Below are 18,778 nucleotides of genomic sequence, written 5' to 3'. Positions count from 1 at the left end.
GTTCGAATAGGATTATCAGAAAAGCAAAGTAGTTATAGTGGACAGATGGGAGAGGAACGTCGAGACGAGGCCGTTACTATATATATGTAAATCTTGTTCAGATGCTAGTATTCTGGCTTGGTGGATAGTCCACTTAGTTCAGGAGGGTGCTTACACACACTACTAATTCTCAGACTAAATAGTGAACATTTCCGTATCAACAAACGAACAATGCTCACACCAATAACAAGAGCACAATAACGTATGGTTAATCTCGAAATCCTCTTTGTGTAAAAATTCTTTGTCTAATAATTTCTGAAAGAAAAACGAACTGGGCCAAAGAAACATTGTCCGAGAAGAATTACTGAACAGTCCACGTGCACACGCATAAAGTGGACAGAAAATATCACAGTAATAAAGTATCTCAGCATTTCAAACTATCTACTCAAACCCAACACTTCTTACTACAACCAACTAACCAAGTCGGATACCCCCGAGTATTTACACCGAACCTTTTTTCACACTCCAAAGCCCACCATGGTGAATCATATATGGTCAGTACCCGAGGTCGAGTTCCTCAAATCAATCTCCAAATCACGGTCTTCTGGAGAGATAAAAGGCTCCACGCTCCTCAGCATATTTTTGACCGAACAAGCACGACATCGACCCGGCGGCGATCTTCATTCTTCGGAATGCTGGCCGCATAGATTGATACAGCGCGGGCCCCTCAAACTGAAGTATCGCGAATGCTGCAACGGAGCCGATGAGATGACTGCGGCGAACGCGCAAAGGATGAAGCGACAAAGTAGAATTCAGACGCCGATGCAAGAGCAACTGCAACAGCAAGTGCGAGAGCAGAGAGAAGTGCCAGTTCAAGTCCCACTCCAAGCCCCACAGACACAGCAAGTGCTCTTCCAAGTTCCACTCCAAGCCCCACAGACACAGCAAGTGCCTTTCCAAGTTCCAATGCAAGGCCCCGTCAACCAAGCCTCAAGGCCTTCATTCCCTCCAGGCACCATTCTCCTCCGAGCAGGCAACATCCGAGTCTCAGGCGGCAGCATTCGCATCCCACCGAACTGTCTACTCCTCCCGGACAAGCAGATTCTCCTACCCAACGGACGAATTCTGATCAAAACCCCGCAAGCTTCTCCTCCTCATGGCACTCCACAGCCCGAGAATCGAAGTCAACCCCGAGCCGGTGCTCTCACGCTCGCTCCCGCTCACTTTCAAACTCTCCGAAGAAGCCCCGCTCTTCGTCTTGCGCTTCCGCGCATCCGTCAAGTCGTTGGGAGAGAGTTGCAAGGAAGAGCCCATTTGAACGCTACTACGATTGCTCGCGGGCAAGTGACTCGTCATAGACAGCGCTCTACAGCTACCGAGCTCTCGCCTCAGCTTACCCCCCTGGGAAGAACCCGCAGACAACCCATTATCATCGCCGATGATGAAGATTCTTCACCTGCTGGCGCCGAGATCCCCGTTTCCGATTCGCGAAATGACACTCCAGCGTTTGCTCGCGAGTTTCGAAATCTCGCAGTTGATGGTTCCGAGAAGGAAGATTCTTCCCCTGCTTCTCCTGTTGTCTCGGTTGATCTGATGGCTTTGGTGAGTATTTTGAATTAGATTTCTTTTCTGGTGGTAAGTTTTGATGATGATGATGATCAGGCTGGTTCTGATCTCGTCTCACAATTTCTTTATTGTCTTTGTTCTGGAGTTTTGTAATTTAACTAAATTGACTTTTCTTTTAAAAAAATCCTGTGCCATTTGTGATATTTGTGAGTGTACATGAGACAGAATTAAAAGAGTGAGACACAGACAACAGGACTAGCACGCTTACCCAGCGCGACACAGTATGGGAGCGTACACGGAATAATATAGTCACAACATCCATTCAATATATTCTTAAATTGAACATCGATCACAACACTATATATACAATTGAGCTTATCTTGGTAGGACTATTGATTGATACACTATACAATCTTTCAAACATACAGAATGAAAAAATATTTTTTTCCCTCTCTGAATAGAGAAGGATAGAGGGAGGAAGGAGGAGGAGGACATGCAATCTAATCTGATGTAATACTAGCCGTCGGGGAAAAAGAATTTTTCAGACTGTGGATTCGTAGAAGCTTTTTATCTTTTTTTCTTTTTTTTAAGATATATAAATTTTTTATTTTTTTTCTTTAATCTTTATGGGGGCCAGCCCCCAAACCCCCGATCCTCGCTACGCTCGAGATTTAATTATAAATAATAATAATAATAATAATAATTTATAAACTTTACTAATCCCTTACTTCTTACTTATATAAAGACATTAGAAATGTAATTAAACTTTAAAATTTTAAAATTTTAAAATCTTAAAATCTTATAATTCTCTTTTCTTTTCTAAATCTCTTTCTTACTCTCTTTCTAAATCTCTTTTCTTTTCTAAATCTCTTTCTTATTCTCTTTCTAATTCTCTCTCTTATTCTCTCTCTAATTCTCTTTCTAATTCTCTTTCTAATTCTCTTTCTTATTTTCACATTCTAATTCAGATTCTAATTCAGATTCTAATATTGAAAAATGACTAAGGCAATTGTGTCTCAGATATTATATATTTGCTTACAAATATATCTTCAAATTTATTTTTATTGATTCTTTCAATTTAATCAATTGATTCTATTATTATTATTATAGGGTTTATTCTAAAACTAATTAGATTATTAGAAAGCTTTCAATTGCTTTAATTTAATTACTTCTTTTTTAATCGATTTTTTTTTTTTTTTTCCTTTTAAGGTTGTGTATTGGATTGAAATAGTTTTGTATAGTTTTTCCCTTTGTTTGATTAGAAAAATTAAGTTTCAATTAATAGAAAGTTTTGTATATTATTTATGATCAATCAGAAGAGGTTTTATAAATCTGCAAATATGAAAATGACCTACTATATAGATATATGGAGTACATAATTACTTGGTTTGCTTTTACGAATCCATAATCTTCCAAGCCACCGAGAAGTTGAATAGAGCATCCATCCATCTCCCGATGAATAAACAATCCTACCAAAAGAATCAATCTATCTCATACCTCACCTCATCATCAATTCCCCCCCCCCCCCCCCCCAAATTTTTTTTTTTAATAAAAAGTCCCAACCAAACCAATCCATCCGCAAGCGCTTTCATAACAACAAGCTAGTCGCTCTAGATAGGTAGTTATAACTATACATATCCATTTCTTCGCAACCCCAAACCCCAAACCTCAAAGACAAAGTAGAGATAATCACATACATACACACATACATACATAATAGTATATACCCAGTCTCTCTATCCATCTATCCATCCATCCAAGTCACCCAAACAGAAACAGACAAATAAAAAATCCTCCCAAGATAGAAAATTTCCCAGGTGGGTGCTCAAATTATCCAGAGTATGCATATTATTCCGATGCCAGTATAGTTGAAATGCATTTCGATGAATTACTCTTATACCTCTTGAAAGGAGCAAGAGAGAAAAGAGGAGAGGATTTAGAAGGAGTATGTATATATTGTTATTTCTTTTGGAGGGGGGGTTGGGATTAAAGATCTGGGTATATAGATAGATAGATAGATAGATAGATAGATAGATAGATAGATAGAGATATAAAAATAAACACCCATTGTTAAATCTTCCCTCCCCTCCCCTCCCAAAATCGAAAAACCCCAAACCCCAAACCCCTCAACCCAAAAACTAGAAATCAAATCTCTCTCCCCTCTCCCCTCCTTCATAAAGCCAACCGAAGCGAATCGAAGCGAACCACCCCATCTTAAACTCTCTCTTATCAAATCCATCCATCCATCCATCCATTCGTTTATTCTCCTTTCCCCCATCCCCCATCCCCCTTTCCCATCTATCTCGCTTCCTACCTCTGTCCCGCACTCGCCCTCTGCACTCCCCCTCCTATAATAATCTAGTTTACTCATCCATCCATTCATCCATCTGATTTCCATACTCAATCCCCACCCATAACTCCCTCCTAGACTCACTCTGTCATTCACTTAAACATATACCCACACACATATATCATAACAATCGTATAATCATTAATTAAATACATAATCTCTACATCCATCATATGTAATTATCCCATTCCATTTCATTTCATTTCATTTCATCATCATTACCAATTCGCAAGAAAAAGAAATCAAAAAAAAAAAAAAAAATCAAACATAACATAATGAAGCTCCAATCCATCCCTTCATCTCTCACTATATGTACCATCTTCTTGCTATTCAATGTATGCCTTAGCATGACATCCATAAACGGTATTCCCAAACGCCATTCATTTACAAAGATATCCCCTCCAACCAACCATCCAACCCATTTTATTCGCAACCATCCATCCTCATAATTCGATACTCATCTCCATCTCCATCCATTATCACCACATCTACCACCCACTCACTCAATATATTTCCCATTCCCACTCCCTCCACTCAACCAACTAAAAGTTTTCTTCTTTCCCCCAGATCGCTTCTCACTAGAGTTAGGCGGATAATTCATATCTCCATTCATACTCGCATTCGCATTTCCATTTCCATTTCCTCTTCCATTCATACTACCGTTCATCATCGCACCACTCATATTCGCACCCATATCTATACTCGCATTTCTACTACTTTGAGGTCTAATATTGTGCTGTGAAGTGATCGTGTCGGATTTATGCGGAATGGAATTATTAGGATTGGGAACCGGAGGAGCTGCATACATATGAGGATCGGGACCATCTTGCAATTGGTGCGAGGAACGAGAGGAACTAGGACCGGGATTTGTTGGAGCGGGAGCTTTGAAGGGTTCGGATGCGCCGAAGAGATCGCCGGATTTGATGAGATCTTGCCAGGTATCGAAGGAACGCTGGAGAGTGTTAGTTATTGGAAATTTGAGATTTGGGTAGCTAGGATTAGGTGTAGTGGAAGGGTGTGGTGAGAAGAGTGTGAATGTACCTTGTAATCTTTTTCTGCGAGCTTGATTTCATATGCGCATTTATCGACTTCTTTTTGATACCAAGCGTCCAGTGCCATGATGATTGATTCGCTCAAAGCATTAACATTTTGAAAGAGAGCTTTGGTGTCCAATGCGACGGAATGTAGTTTTCCATTAACCTCTGTATAATCTGGATGACTGTCGAAAGCTGGGAACTGTTTTTAAAATGTTAGAAGCTGCAAATTTGGATTGAACCCTTCGCTTTGATCTCGATGTATTTCCAACGTCTAGCTTTTCCACATCTAGCTATTCCTACCCTCATACCTCGATTCAAGGTTCAAGAAAAAGAATCAAAGCTCACCTCATTAATACTCTGTATCTGTTCCTCCGTACTAACAATCAACCCCTCAAAACTACTCTTCGTCTTCTGACTCCTCTGATCCAGATACTGTCTCTCATTTTCATAAATCGTCTTAATCTGGGCTCTCCTCTTGTGCAAAGACTGAATCCTCTCAATGGCATCATGCAATTGAGATTTGGGAGATTCGCTGGGTTCCGGCATGGAATTGCCATGCATCATTTTCTGACTGGCCAAAGGATCCTCGGTATTATCGCTGGAAGGAGATGAATGTGTTAGAGTTTGAGGTTTGGAGGGGAGAATGGGTTCGCGAGGAGATGCTTGGGGGTGGGTAGGAGGGATGGAGCCTGTGGGCGTGTATTTGTTGCGTGGCATTTTGAAAATGTGCCAATGCATACGGTGGTTTGATGTGGTTTGATGTGATATGATGTGTGTGTGTGTGTGTGTGTGTGTGTGTGTGTGTGTGTGTGTGTGTATGTGTGTATGTGTATGTGTGTGTACGTGTGGATATGGGTTGAAAATGGAAAGATTGAAAGATTGAATGAGTGCAACTTGGGATGTATGAATCAATAAATGAAGAGAGTAGATAGGACTTACTATGGTGGGGATGGAGGGGATGCCATTGTTATCGGATGACTCTATCAATAGGAAAACCACAAGTGCCGACAGGAATGGATGTACAAGACGTGAGTTCCAGTCTCCTCTCTTCGAATCGGCAGAATTTATGGATGGGATGCGTTTGTGAAACACAATTGATTGATTTTGATATCGGAGAGAAAAAGTGATAGGCAGAGATGGGAGATGGGAGATGGGAGATGGGAGATGGGAGATGGGCGGTAGATGCAGATGCGGGAACAGAGGGTTGAGGTGTCGTGCGTGGTGTACTTTGAAAGGGAAGGGAAGGGAAGGGAAGGGAAATGGAAAAACAAAATATGTTTTGGACGGAGCTGAAGACGAACGATCGATATCCTTATCAATTCAATCAGCCTCGAGTGTGTACCGTCAGTCTCCTGGATCAAATAAGTAATTAACAAACGTGTGGCTGGGAAAGGGCACGAAAGGGCAGGGCAGGGCAAGAAAAGGAAGAAGAATGAATACCAACAATCCCAATGATCCCAATAATACGCAAATCGCCGGTGGGACTTTGGCTTCACGCTCCATTAGGTGATAAATACATGATGGCTCCATATAATTCCATATCGTGCCCTTGATTCTGTTGATGGCGAGAGCAACGAACCTATCAAATCCCATACAACGACATCCCATCTCGTGAATTGTCTATAAATCACATTGAGCAATTCCGATCCAAGCCCCGTCTAGAAACTGCGTGAATCACTCATTCAGGAACCAAAACCTTCGACGGTGGAGTGGGATGACATGGAATGACATGGGATCACATAAGGATAATTAATATGCATGGGCATGGGCATGGGCATTGGCATGGATGGGATAGACCGAAGCCGTGGCGCGTTCCCCAACCTCTCGTCTTTTTTTCTTCTCGTTCGGCCGGACACTTGACACGGATGCAGACCTACTTACTTACTTATCTATACGGGTAGACTGCTTTTTGAATGGACGGGTGTACTTGTTGTTTAATTTTCTTGATGCATACATATCAATCTCACGAGATATGTTGTGGTGAGAAAGAATCGTGTCGGTCGTGCGTGGCGCTGGACGAGAAATCATAAATCATTCACCATCCATCATTCATCAAGTGAGAATTTGGGGGCTTCTCACTTCCATAGTTCAATGTATGTACAGGTTCTTGATATCTTCTTTAGCGTTGCTGGCTGCATATACGTGGTTAAATACGTACATCTCATGATTGGGGATGTCCGAAGACTGTATCGTTAACCAGTTGGTTCTGCTCTATTATAGTATATTCTGGTCACAGGATATCAAAGCAAGAGTAGGAATCCATACACGTCTCGACTTTTGAATGTATCAAGTGCGTGTCCAAGAGTCTAGTATCGTCAGGACAGTATCTTGATAATACCTGCGAAAAAGTTACTTCAAGCACTTCTCCGTATCTACAATGGAGGGAGGTTGAGATCGAGATCGAGATTTAGCTAAGCTGAGCTCGAGGAATTATTAGTGCCCAATACTTGGCGGCCATTAGCTAATTATTAAGGTTCGGACCCCTATCAATGACATTGGCGTGTGCCGAAGTTTCCCACGTGAATCTAGTCTAGTCTATTTTACTCATATTTACAATATTCATACTTCGTGAATACAGAGAATGCTGCTCTTGACTATTCCAAGTTTTGATATTTGGCCCAACGCGACAATTCCAAGCGGCTTACTAGGCGCTTTAATTTCATCATGTATGAAGTGTCTCTTGGAATAGTGTGTTTAAGTTTTGGAGAGTTGGCTATACATTTACAGTAAATACGTGTTTCCCTATTGAAATTCATCGCGAGTTGAGACAATACAAACACCCCTTAAAGTTTCCCATATCTTATACTCAAACAAACTCGATCCTAACTATCTTCACTACCCACCATCTTCCTCCTCCCGCACATCACCAAGCATTCCATTCCACCTCTCATTTCTGAAACGGGACACCCAACGAACCCATCTCCTTCCCCCCACCAGATCCCCTCCATAAACTTCCTCCAACACACCTCCCTCAACCTCCACAAACCCATCCTCTCCCCACTCCTCGCCCCCTCATACACCTTCCCACCCCCCACTACACTACATACCCCATCACCGCATACTCACCCATAAATTCCCCATATCAACACTCCCACCAATCCTCCACACAACCTTCCTCCAACCCATACCAGACACCGACCCACCCCGACAATTTCGCAGGAGACTACAGATACGCAGAGAACACGCGTAAAAGCCATCTCCAATACCAAATACACATATCCATCTTCCACGTGCGTGGATTCCGGATGAGATTGGTGGATTCGGGATTCGACATCTTGCGTTCCATGGGTAGATTATTCATACTTGGGAGATGTGAGATACGATTTACATATCACTCCTGAACGCTGTGAGATTTTTCTTGATACATATTCCGTTTCCTGGACATCGTTCCCGTGACCCCTTGCTTGTTATATTCACATATCATTTCATCAACAGAATATACCTACTCGACTCATCAGATTGACTCACTAAATCTTGCTCATGAATCCCAGACTCATTTTTTAGTATTTTCGAATACGGAAGCAGAAATCATTTGGGCATTTCTGTGTATATTGATTTGTATTATATTACCTACATGGGTTGAGAATTCTTTCTCTAAGTAAGTTTTGTAGTTATTTGAAGCGGGGTACTTTTAAGCGGATGGTAATGATTCATTTGTATACCTATGTAATTAAATTATATTTATACTCATCTAATTACTTCCTCGTTTCTTTCCGTGATAAATTAACTAATAAATACTGATTTAAATTAATCTACTCAAGTTCTGTATATATAAGTATATAATATTTACATTATTTAATAGTCTGAATCAGAGAAGTTGTATTATATTATTTTCAGAGGGGATGGGTTTGATGTTACTTAGTTGATCTAGATTTACTCGAGCGACATTTGAATTCTAAGATTAATGATTCAAATATCTCTTAGGTTTCGTAATGAGTAGTAGGAAGATAGAATCTATAGTAAGTTATGAAAAGGTAGAATCTATTAAAGAATCTATTATAGAATCTAAAAGATATAAGAAGAGTAAACTAAACTATCTTCTAATTCTATAATATAAGAGTAATTTATAGTATTTAATATTTAATATTTAATCCCCTGTTTCTTATTCCCTCTCCTAATAAAATATAACTCTCAAATCTAAACCTAACAAACTGTAAACTACGAGTTACTCATTTCATCTTTACTCCCCTCTCCTTCCCCTCTCCCCTACCCTACCACATCCCACAAAACTTCAGAAAACCCCTCAAGCCCAAACTCAAATATAAACAAATAAAATCAACCAATCACACAAACACAATAAAACCCTCCAATCCCACAACTCCTACATCATACCCCTCCCCATAAAGCCAACTCCTCCCTCTCCCAGCTCTTCTAAACAAGCTCCCTCATATAAAATCCACTCTCTACTACACATATATACATAGCTAACCGCTAGTCGCTATCCACTCTAAACAAAACAAAACACAATATAATATAATACAATACAATACTAACATTCAAGACTAGCCGTCGGGGAAAAAGAATTTTTCAGACTGTGGATTCATAGTAGCTTTTTTTCTTTTTTTTTCTTTTTTCCTTTTTTTTTCTTTTTTTTCTTTTTTTTAAGATATATATAATTTTAATTTTATTTCTTTAATCTTTATGGGGGCCAGCCCCCAAACCCCCGATCCTCGCTACGCTCGAGATTTAATTATAAATAATAATAATAATAATAATAATAATAATAATAATAATAATAATAATAATAATAATAATAATAATATATACAAACGAAACTCTTATTTGTAAGTTTATTTATAAGTAAATAATTAATAGTATAACTTATATATAAATATAATAAACGAGGTGAATCGTGGAGGAAATAAACAGGAATCCGAATATTTTCAATGAAGGGTTTATTTTATTTATATACATTACTGTGTTTATATTTACATTTATTTTCACATTCCTTTTCACTTATTTACTTACTCACTCACTCACTCGCAGCATATACAGATCAGAATACATCCATCCTATCATACTCGAACAAGTAAGAGATAGCTATATATACATATATACATGACTCCAATCCCATCTCTCTACTTCCCTCCCTTTCTCTCTACTTCCCTCCCTCCCCCCTTTCTCTTTTCTCCTCCCTATCCATCCACCTCCATACCAATCCATACACTCACACACCCACACACCCACAACAATACAATACAACAACACAAATCCACAAAATCACTAACCAACTTATAAAAAAGAAAGAATAATAATAATAACACTATAATATTCACTTCACTTCACTTTACTTTACATATCAAATATATATACATATACATTATCAAAAACCTATATATAATACATAATATATAATAGTTACATAGAGATTATAAAGATGATATTTATTAAGTAGATATTTGGATATTTATAATACTATAGAATGGTATGATAATGAGTATAGTATAGCTATCTAGTTATCCATCTACCTAGTTATCCAACCATCCAACCATCTAATCCGCCATTCATCCAATCATCTAATCAAAAAGCCATCTCAGCATCCATCCCAAAAACCCAACAAACCCCAAGCCCAATCAAACTCCACTCCACTCCACTCAGCTACGCTCAGCTAAAAGCACAATTCACATCATATCATATCATATCATATCACATCACATTATATTTATAAATTTTATGATATCAACTCAACTCATATAACTCATGTAATTCTTATAATTCATAATTCCAATCCAGCTTATTCATCTCTCTCTCTCTCTCTCTCTCCAATCCATTTCAATCAAATCCAACCCAACCTAACCTAATCTAATCTAGTCTAATCTGACTTATCAACAAGAGCAAGAGCAAGAACAAGACAAAAAGAGAGATAGAATCAACTGACTGACTGACTGACTGACCAAAAACTAGCTATGATTAGAAAGAACGTTACATTTTCCCGAAATAGCGTATTGAATGGTGAGAGATGATGAGAAGCGAGAGAGAGAGAGAGAGAGAGAGAGAGAGAGAGAGAGCGCAAATTAGGAATGAAGTATGTTTATCTTCTTATTTAGCTATTCATTTATCCATTCATCCATCCTGCCATTCATCAATCAATGCATTAATGCATCAACGCATCCATTAATCAATGTATCCATTCATTCATTTCAACCCTCCCATCCCCATCCCCATCCCCACCACCACAAACCCCAGAAATCACACCCCAAAGCAAAATCCACAAAAGCCCACGCGATAAATTAATCTCAAATCGAAAAAAGAATGAGTAATAAGACGCACGCAACCCGAAAAGAAACGAGTATCTAAACATGATCAGAACGAGCATGAGTATTCAATTCATGACCCCCACCCAACTTCTCCTCGTGGCCTTCCGGAACCACATCTGCGAGTGTTTCATCCGTGCCTTGTAAATCTTCCGCGACGGTAACCGTATCCTTGATTCTCAAGAAAATGACCGGAGCAGCGATGACGCAAGAGACGGAGAGGAGAATCCAGTTACTGATGAATTCATCATGGTAGGAAATTTTCTTCGCATCCAATGCCCACATGACCGCACCGCCAGCTGATTGAATACCCTTGTAAAAGCCGACGTAATTGGCAGATTTACGACCAGAGTTAGAAAGAGCACCCATGAACCAGTATACCGATCCTTGCCATGCAGAGTCGAAGAATCCATAAAAGATGTAGAGGAACATAGGACCAATGTATTTTTTACCTCCATCAGTCCAGTCGACAGGAACATAATCTCCTGAACTGACGCTCTCACGGGTATAGGTTTTTTCGAAAGCATATCCACCACCCCAAGTAACCATGGTGATAGAGAAAAGGAGAGCGAGAGCAGACTTGGCACGAACCGAACGACGGAAGTTACCAGCATCGAGACCGAAACCGAAGATGATGGCGCCGAAAATTTGTGCAGTCCAGTATAAAACGTTGTTGAGAGCACGAGTACGGGTATTGAAAACAGCAGCGTTGATTCCATTTTGTTGATAAGTGTAGAACCAATTGGAAGCCCAGAACATGGGGAAGAGGAGGATGATGAATGGTTCTTGAACAATGGTGTCGTAAAGACCGATAAATTCGGATTTCCAGGATGGATGTTTCATGAGAACAACTTTGGTACCATCAGGTCGAACAATATCATCGGCGTTGCATAAAAAGAGAGCTAGAACAGCACCGGCAAACATGAGAATGATAAATGCGATATAGGTTCCATCAGTGACAGTACTGTTGGTTTTGACATTGATATTTTGACCAAGTGGGATCTAAAACCTGTTAGTCTGTGATCTTCTGACATTTATCTGTAGTGCCTGAAACGATGTCTTCTTCACACCTGAAACCTCAAATGAGAAGAAACAGAAAAGTCGGAAAGAGCGAAACAAGCTATAGATAAACTTGATCACACAGAAAGTGCAAAAAAATGGTATCAAACTTACCAAAGCACCAAGGACAGCACCAAAGTTGAAAACAGCCCAGAAAATACCAAAGTATTTTCCCTTGTCACCTTCATATGGATAGGAAACCATGATAGTTCCTTGCGCAGTCCACAATAGACCAGCACAAATACCAAGAAGCGCACCGGCGAAGATGTTAAAGCCATCAACATGTGCGTGAACAGAGGCGAGGAGAGAAATTGCATAAATACAATATCCAATACCACCAAAGGCCAAACAAACCTTGATACCCAATTTATTGACGAAAGTTCCACCGAAGAAAGCGAAGACTGCAAAGGTTGAGTATAGAGCGGTGTTCTAGGAAGTATCATGTTAGTAATAAATTCGTGACTGGAAAATGCCTCGATTTTATACAGGGAAATTCCATCATCATGAACGCCAAGATCGAGAATCGAATTTAAAGAAGCATCAACAGAAGATAACTCACCATATGGTCTGCAAGAGTAGTATCTGATCTTCCACCACCACCAAGACCACCAAGCGCATTAAACATACCCGGACAGAGGAAGCAGACGAATGCAACCATGGTAAGTTGAACTCGAGGAGATGCATACCAAAAGGTCATGCCTAGGAATTGACGATGCTTATGCTTCCATCCATGCTGATCGACGGCGGTAGTAGGAGTATTGGTGCGAAAATCGACATTATCTTGAACGGAGGCAACCTCTGGGGAATGCGCATGCGCCGCTTCTTTCTCCATATTGAATGGACGAATGCGAATTAATGTTTTGGGATATTAGGTATGATTGGTATTATTGAGAAAGAGTGTAACGTGAGTTGGAGATCGATCTCTTAATGGAAAAGACGGTCGATGGGTGGGCGGATGAAGAAGTTGTTTGGTGTGGGAGAGTTGAAGGGGAGAGATTTGAGAAGTGGTAGGAAGAAAGTCTTATGCGAATTTCCCGCTGCGGTAGAGATCTTTTGAAGCCGTCGTGGAGAAAAGATTCACCCTTAGTGCGTCTTCAGATCCTCGATATGGTCCAATCACCTTGTTGACCTGTACACGAACAAAAGTGACACAAAAGGTATCAAGCCGTTCCCAAGCGTGAATCCGTTATTCCGATGAGATTGGTGACAAGTCTACGGTGAATATGAATATTCTTCTTCGCGTCTTTCGCAGCCGGGGAAAGTGAATCGGAACGAAGATGCAAATTATATATCCAGGTCAGCAAGCAATAGAATGAGGTCCAAATGAAGTGACGTTGAGGTGAAGTGAGGCGAGGTGAGGTGAGGTAAGGCGAGGTCAATGTGATATTATACTTCTCGACCTATGAAGCACTAGCAACAACCACATCGTATATCAACCACGACGGATGCAGTTCTTAAACTACTTATAAGCTGCATCTCCATTCTTAGCCCTTGCCTGTCCCTGCACTGCGCATCCACAATTATGTTCCCCCATGTTTTAATTGCAGATGTTTGAATCAATCACCAGGCGGTTCTTGATTTAGTAATAAGTGTGATGTCGGATGGACGTGCGAGTCTGTGATAATCATGACAATCATTGATACGTTATCTATCTTTGCCCGCCAATCTTTTTTTTTTTCTTTCTCTTTCCTCTCTCCTCTCAAAGGAGTAATCTCATGCACGACTTATCAAAGCCCCGGCGGTTTAATTGGAGCTTGGGCTTGCCTGGTAGGTGAGAAATGATTCAAATTAGTAACCTTCTCCGCACGACAATCGACATGGGGAAGGGGAGGGAAGCGATTTGACTGGTGAGAGAGGCAAGTGTCGGGGAGTGAAGACTGACTGGAGTGAAGGCTAGAGTGAAGGCTAGAGTGAAGGCTGCTCGAAGGAAGAGACATGAGAATGATTTTGCATCATGGGATTTGTTGGAGAATGAATGACTGATTCCTTAGTAATTACGCTTACAATTTCTACCGCTCGCTCCAAATCTGAAGAACGCCTTCTTCATTGGAATTCCACAGACAGGAAGTTCGACGACGGCCACAGTCATCGGTCAAGGCCCAAGGTCCAAGGTCCAATGCCCAGCGTCCAATATCCAACATCCAGCATCCAATACCCAAGACCCAATACACAATATCCAACACCCACCACCCAACATCCAAAGCCATCCGAACAATTCCAAGTGCAGAGTAGTAACCACCTACCGGATGAAAATGCGGGGCAAGGGTTTCGGTGGATCCATGGGATTTGGCCTTTGAATTCATTCTTGGCTGCATGAAAATTGCATCTGGGTTTAACCCTCAACGGATGGTTGCATGCCATACTACATTGAATGGGGGTGGGAGAGTTCATCTTACCACCGATTTTGAAGATGATCTTTGTATGTAACGTATGATATTGGTGGTGGAAAGGGAGGATGGGAGGGAGAAAGAAGAATGGATGGTATGGATGGTATAGATGGTACGGATGGTATGGATGGGATGACTTTGGGATGGGTTTCAGATAGGACGAGAGACGTTCATTTGATCTTTTGGATTGGGTATCAGGATTAGTATCATTAGGAGTATCAGTGCATACATATCAGTACATACATATCAGTATCATATCAACATCAGTATCAGTATCATTTCAACATCACCACCCACCAACATCCCTCAAGTCCCAAGTCCCAACACCTCCACACCACAATAGTGGAGAACACGGTACAAAATCTCAAGTAATCGAATCAGCATCACGATACCAAAACCCAACTGATTGGAATTTGGAAACACCGATAATCTTCCCCCCCAAGGTTACGGTGCGAGTGGTTATCTCGAGATTCCCCAAAAGATCAACTAATAGATACGTCTCATCGTTCATCGTTCATCGTTCATCATTCATCGTTCTATCCACTCCCCTCTAAAATTCTCCGAGAAAAGAAAGAGACCATCATATCATACCAATTGATGGGAATTGTCCTGACCTGACCTGTCCTGACCTGACCGGTGTACCTATCTATCTATATAGATATCGAGAGAGAGAGAGAGAGAGAGAGAGTGTGTGTGTGTGTGTGTGTGTGAAAAAAAAAAACAAATACATACAGCTTGGCTTGTCTGCTTGCTTTATCGTATACCGTTTACCGTTTACCGTTTATCGTTTTCTCGTCTCATCCATCGTTCATCGCCGCTTATCCAATCCCATCCATCCCAATACATATCATCTGCATATCATAAGGTTATCACACCGATCATTCTCGCCCGAATTTCTGGCACCACGTCAAAGATCAATGATCCGGCCCTATTCTCACCCTTCCCCCTGTGTTATGATCGTGGTTATGTGGTTATGGTTATGGTTATGGTTATGCTTGTGATTATGACTGTGATTGTTGCAGCCGATGAATTATTTCTCCCTCTCCCTCTCCCTCTGCCTCATGATCGCCACCTGGCAATCCTGTACGTACCTATCCTATCCTATCCTATTCTATCCTATCCGCCCCAAGCCCAGAACAATTTTTCCATTTCCATTTCCGCACTCTGCCTGCCTCGAGCTTGCTTCGTATAAGAAGGGCAAGCTTTCTTTGCCGCCTCGCCGAATTAAACCGTCTGCAAGAAAAATCCTTGATCCGAGAAATCGATCTAACAAATAGCACGCACGATAGTCCGCGTCGGGACAAACTCAATTTAAGCATTTCGTCTGGCCTGCTCGGGATTTCACCTCGTCGTCCTTTGGTTTTCGAGTCGTGCCGTGCCATCCTCGAAGCGGTTGGTTGGCCTTTGGTTTTCTTGCCTTGCTTGGTTGGGTATGGATACTTGGATCATTGTCATCGTGTACGAGGAGGATTTATTCTTGGTTCTCTCGTAGGAAATGAACAGATTGATTGATTGAATGAATGAATGAATGGACTCGTATCTTAAGTTCTGACTGCAGCACCACCCTCCTACCCACCAGAACACGGAAGGTCCACCGGTTCTTACTAGGTCTCCCGATCCCTCTCGTCCATCCATCCTCGCCTCCCAAGAAACAAAACACAAATCCCGAGAGATACATCGTAAGTAAGCAGGCATACTTACATACATACAACGTAAAACATAAAACATAGCAATCAGAGCGAACAAGCACAAGACACAACAAGGATATTGAACCGAGCAGGAAGCGATTACTGAAATTCTTCTATTCATTGGTTTCTATAATCATGGCATGCTCATGGGTCATCATACTTGGTTGTCTGTCCATCTGCTTGTCTCATCCATACTCAAGTCCACGCATACATACCATACCATACCATACCAGACATACTATACCGAACCGAACCGTAACATTATATTATATTATATTGTATTTCCAAATCATTGAACTATTTCAAATTCATCTCCTTTCGCAGAGTCCCATATTCATGATTCATAATTGTTCTCGAATGATAGACGTCGATCTGTTATTATGCGAGAGAGAGAGAGAGAGAGAGAGAGAGAGAGAGAGAGAGAGAGGACTTTCTCTCCATAATTGATAAGGTTTGGACGATGGAATGGAACGATTGGGAATTAAAAGGTAGTTAGGTAGGTAGGTAATGTAATAGGAATAGGAATAATGATAAAATACAATACAATACAATAGAACGGAACAGAATAGTTTTGATGGTTTTGATAATCCGATTTGCTATCTATCTATCTATCTATCTATCTATTTACATACGTACATACACAAGTAGTTCATTCTATCAATTCTATCAATCCATCAACTCACTCACTCCCTCACCCACCAAGACCCCCCAATGTTACAATCAAGTGGATCCCCCTCCCTCCCTGCCTCCCTGCCTCCATCCATCCATCCATAAATAAAATAAAATAAACCCTCACGTTCCCATCTATCCATCCATCCATCCCAAAAGCGATGTTACACCAACCCAACCCATTCCCAATCCCATTCCCAATCTTGATCCCGATCCCGATCCTAATCAATCGTATTTCCCATTATCGCATTCGCATATGATAGGATAGGATAGGATAGGATATGGTGGTGAGTTTTTGATGGTGAGTTTTTGATGGTAGTGATGGTAGTGATAGTGGTAATGGTGATGATGGTGATAGTTCACCGCTGCATTTTCATATCTAGTCTTGTCTTGTCTTGTCTTGTCTTGTCTTGGGATGGATGGATGGATGGATGGATGGATGGATGGATGGATGAATATACATACATACATACATACATACATACATACATACATACATACATATAGTTCCAAGGTAAGTAGGACTAGAAAGCTCTCTCTCTCTCTCTCTCTCTCTCTCTCTCTCTCTCTCTCTCTCTCTCTCTCCTCGAATCGGATCGGAATCACATGGGATGGGATGAGATGAGATGAGATGGGATAGAGGGGTGAAATATCATATCGTATCGTATCGTATCGTACTATATTATTTCTTCTCAACATATCGCGATTTTCCGCTCCACTCCATATCACGTGTGTTTTCCTTTCATTCATTCATTCCATTCCACACCCCGAACAAACTTCCAAATCTCTCACACAAGCAAGCATGCAAGCAAGCAAATCATATATCTACATATATACACTATAGAGATATCGTTCTCATTCTCATTCTCATTCTCATTCTAAATCTCTATAACCTATATATATAGATATAGATATATCTACCACCTCTACCCAGTACATCCAATCCCCAATTTCCACTCAGAGTTTCATTCAAATCTATTTTACTCACCCTCCCTCCCTGCCTCCCTCTCTACGAATAACCAAATCGAAAAATTCAACCAAAAATCCAAATCGATCTTCACTCAGCCTCGTTTATTCATGAAGTACGATGTGTACATTCGTGATTTATAGTCTAGTACAGTTTAGTACATCATATATCCTTGTATAGTTACATCGGTTGCTGGGTGCATCTGGGCTGGTGGGTGGGTAGGTGGGTGGGTAGGTTGCCTGGTGGTATGGGGTTGGGTGGGTAACTTGGCTTGGGGGTCTTGTGGTGGTCGCGGTCTTGGTCTTGGTCTTGGTCTTGCTCTTGCTCTTGCTCTGTTGGGGCGGGGCGGGACAGGGCTTGGCTGGCTGGATGGCTGGCTGTTGATGATTTCTTGGGGATTGGATGGGTGCGAGGTCTTTTCTTCTTCTTCTTCTTCTTCTTCTTCTTCTTCTTCTTTTGATAGGTGGGATGAGGATGGGTTGTTAAGTTTCATGCTGCTGCTGGTGATGGTGATATTGTCGGTTTAGATTTTAAACTTTGGCTTTATACTTGGTGTTTGCTCGGTGGCTCGTTTTGAATTGGACATTTGTGTTTTTCTTCTTCTTCTTCTTCTTCTTCTTCTTCTTGCCTTTTGAAATGGTGGAATACATGATCGAGATTGCTAATCATCGTACTATCTATCTATCACATCCACCTATATCATTTCATTGTAATTCTTAAATCTTCTTCTCAATCATCCTCTCTCTCTCTCTCTCTCTGTCTTGGATGGATGGATAAAAATCATCTTCTCTTCTCTTCTCTTCTCCTCTCTTCTATTCAACT

The 18,778-nt window shown here is 40.9% G+C and overlaps 4 protein-coding genes across 7 annotated transcripts; 2 read left to right on the top strand and 2 right to left on the bottom strand.

Moving 5' to 3' along the window:
* The first annotated feature begins 406 nt into the window (after positions 1-406).
* Positions 407-1,762, top strand: BCIN_07g05970 (hypothetical protein). Its single transcript, XM_024694197.1, has one exon. It carries the CDS (start codon positions 517-519, stop codon positions 1,597-1,599), a length of 1,083 nt encoding a protein of 360 aa, XP_024549986.1. The 5' UTR covers positions 407-516; the 3' UTR covers positions 1,600-1,762.
* Positions 1,763-3,981: 2,219 nt separating this feature from the next.
* BCIN_07g05960 (hypothetical protein) lies at positions 3,982-6,661 on the bottom strand. Of its 3 annotated transcripts, none has more exons than XM_024694195.1 (5): positions 6,373-6,661; positions 5,872-6,284; positions 5,278-5,530; positions 4,937-5,131; positions 3,982-4,847 (listed from the first exon to the last, which is right to left on the bottom strand). In XM_024694195.1, exons 2-5 carry the CDS (start codon positions 5,895-5,897, stop codon positions 4,395-4,397), a joined length of 927 nt encoding a protein of 308 aa, XP_024549985.1. In that variant the 5' UTR covers positions 5,898-6,284; positions 6,373-6,661; the 3' UTR covers positions 3,982-4,394. The 3 variants fall into 3 exon arrangements, with proteins under 3 accessions (XP_024549985.1, XP_024549983.1, XP_024549984.1); XM_024694196.1 differs by having other exon boundaries at positions 6,512-6,661; XM_024694194.1 differs by having other exon boundaries at positions 5,872-6,661.
* Positions 6,662-10,633: 3,972 nt separating this feature from the next.
* Positions 10,634-13,880, bottom strand: BCIN_07g05950 (hypothetical protein). Its single transcript, XM_001549545.2, has 3 exons — positions 12,805-13,880; positions 12,360-12,674; positions 10,634-12,188 (listed from the first exon to the last, which is right to left on the bottom strand). Exons 1-3 carry the CDS (start codon positions 13,075-13,077, stop codon positions 11,226-11,228), a joined length of 1,551 nt encoding a protein of 516 aa, XP_001549595.1. The 5' UTR covers positions 13,078-13,880; the 3' UTR covers positions 10,634-11,225.
* Positions 13,881-13,905: 25 nt separating this feature from the next.
* Positions 13,906-15,265, top strand: BCIN_07g05940 (hypothetical protein). 2 transcript variants are annotated; one of them, XM_024694192.1, is made up of 2 exons: positions 13,906-14,012; positions 14,237-15,265. In XM_024694192.1, exons 1-2 carry the CDS (start codon positions 13,961-13,963, stop codon positions 14,560-14,562), a joined length of 378 nt encoding a protein of 125 aa, XP_024549981.1. In that variant the 5' UTR covers positions 13,906-13,960; the 3' UTR covers positions 14,563-15,265. The 2 variants fall into 2 exon arrangements, with proteins under 2 accessions (XP_024549981.1, XP_024549982.1); XM_024694193.1 differs by having other exon boundaries at positions 13,906-14,016.
* The last annotated feature ends 3,513 nt before the right edge of the window (positions 15,266-18,778 follow it).

This window comes from Botrytis cinerea, chromosome 7, assembly GCF_000143535.2.
Source record: "Botrytis cinerea B05.10 chromosome 7, complete sequence".
Classification (NCBI taxonomy): domain Eukaryota; kingdom Fungi; phylum Ascomycota; class Leotiomycetes; order Helotiales; family Sclerotiniaceae; genus Botrytis; species Botrytis cinerea.
Note: the sequence above shows the minus strand (reverse complement) of the source record. Positions and strands in the feature narration are given on the sequence as shown.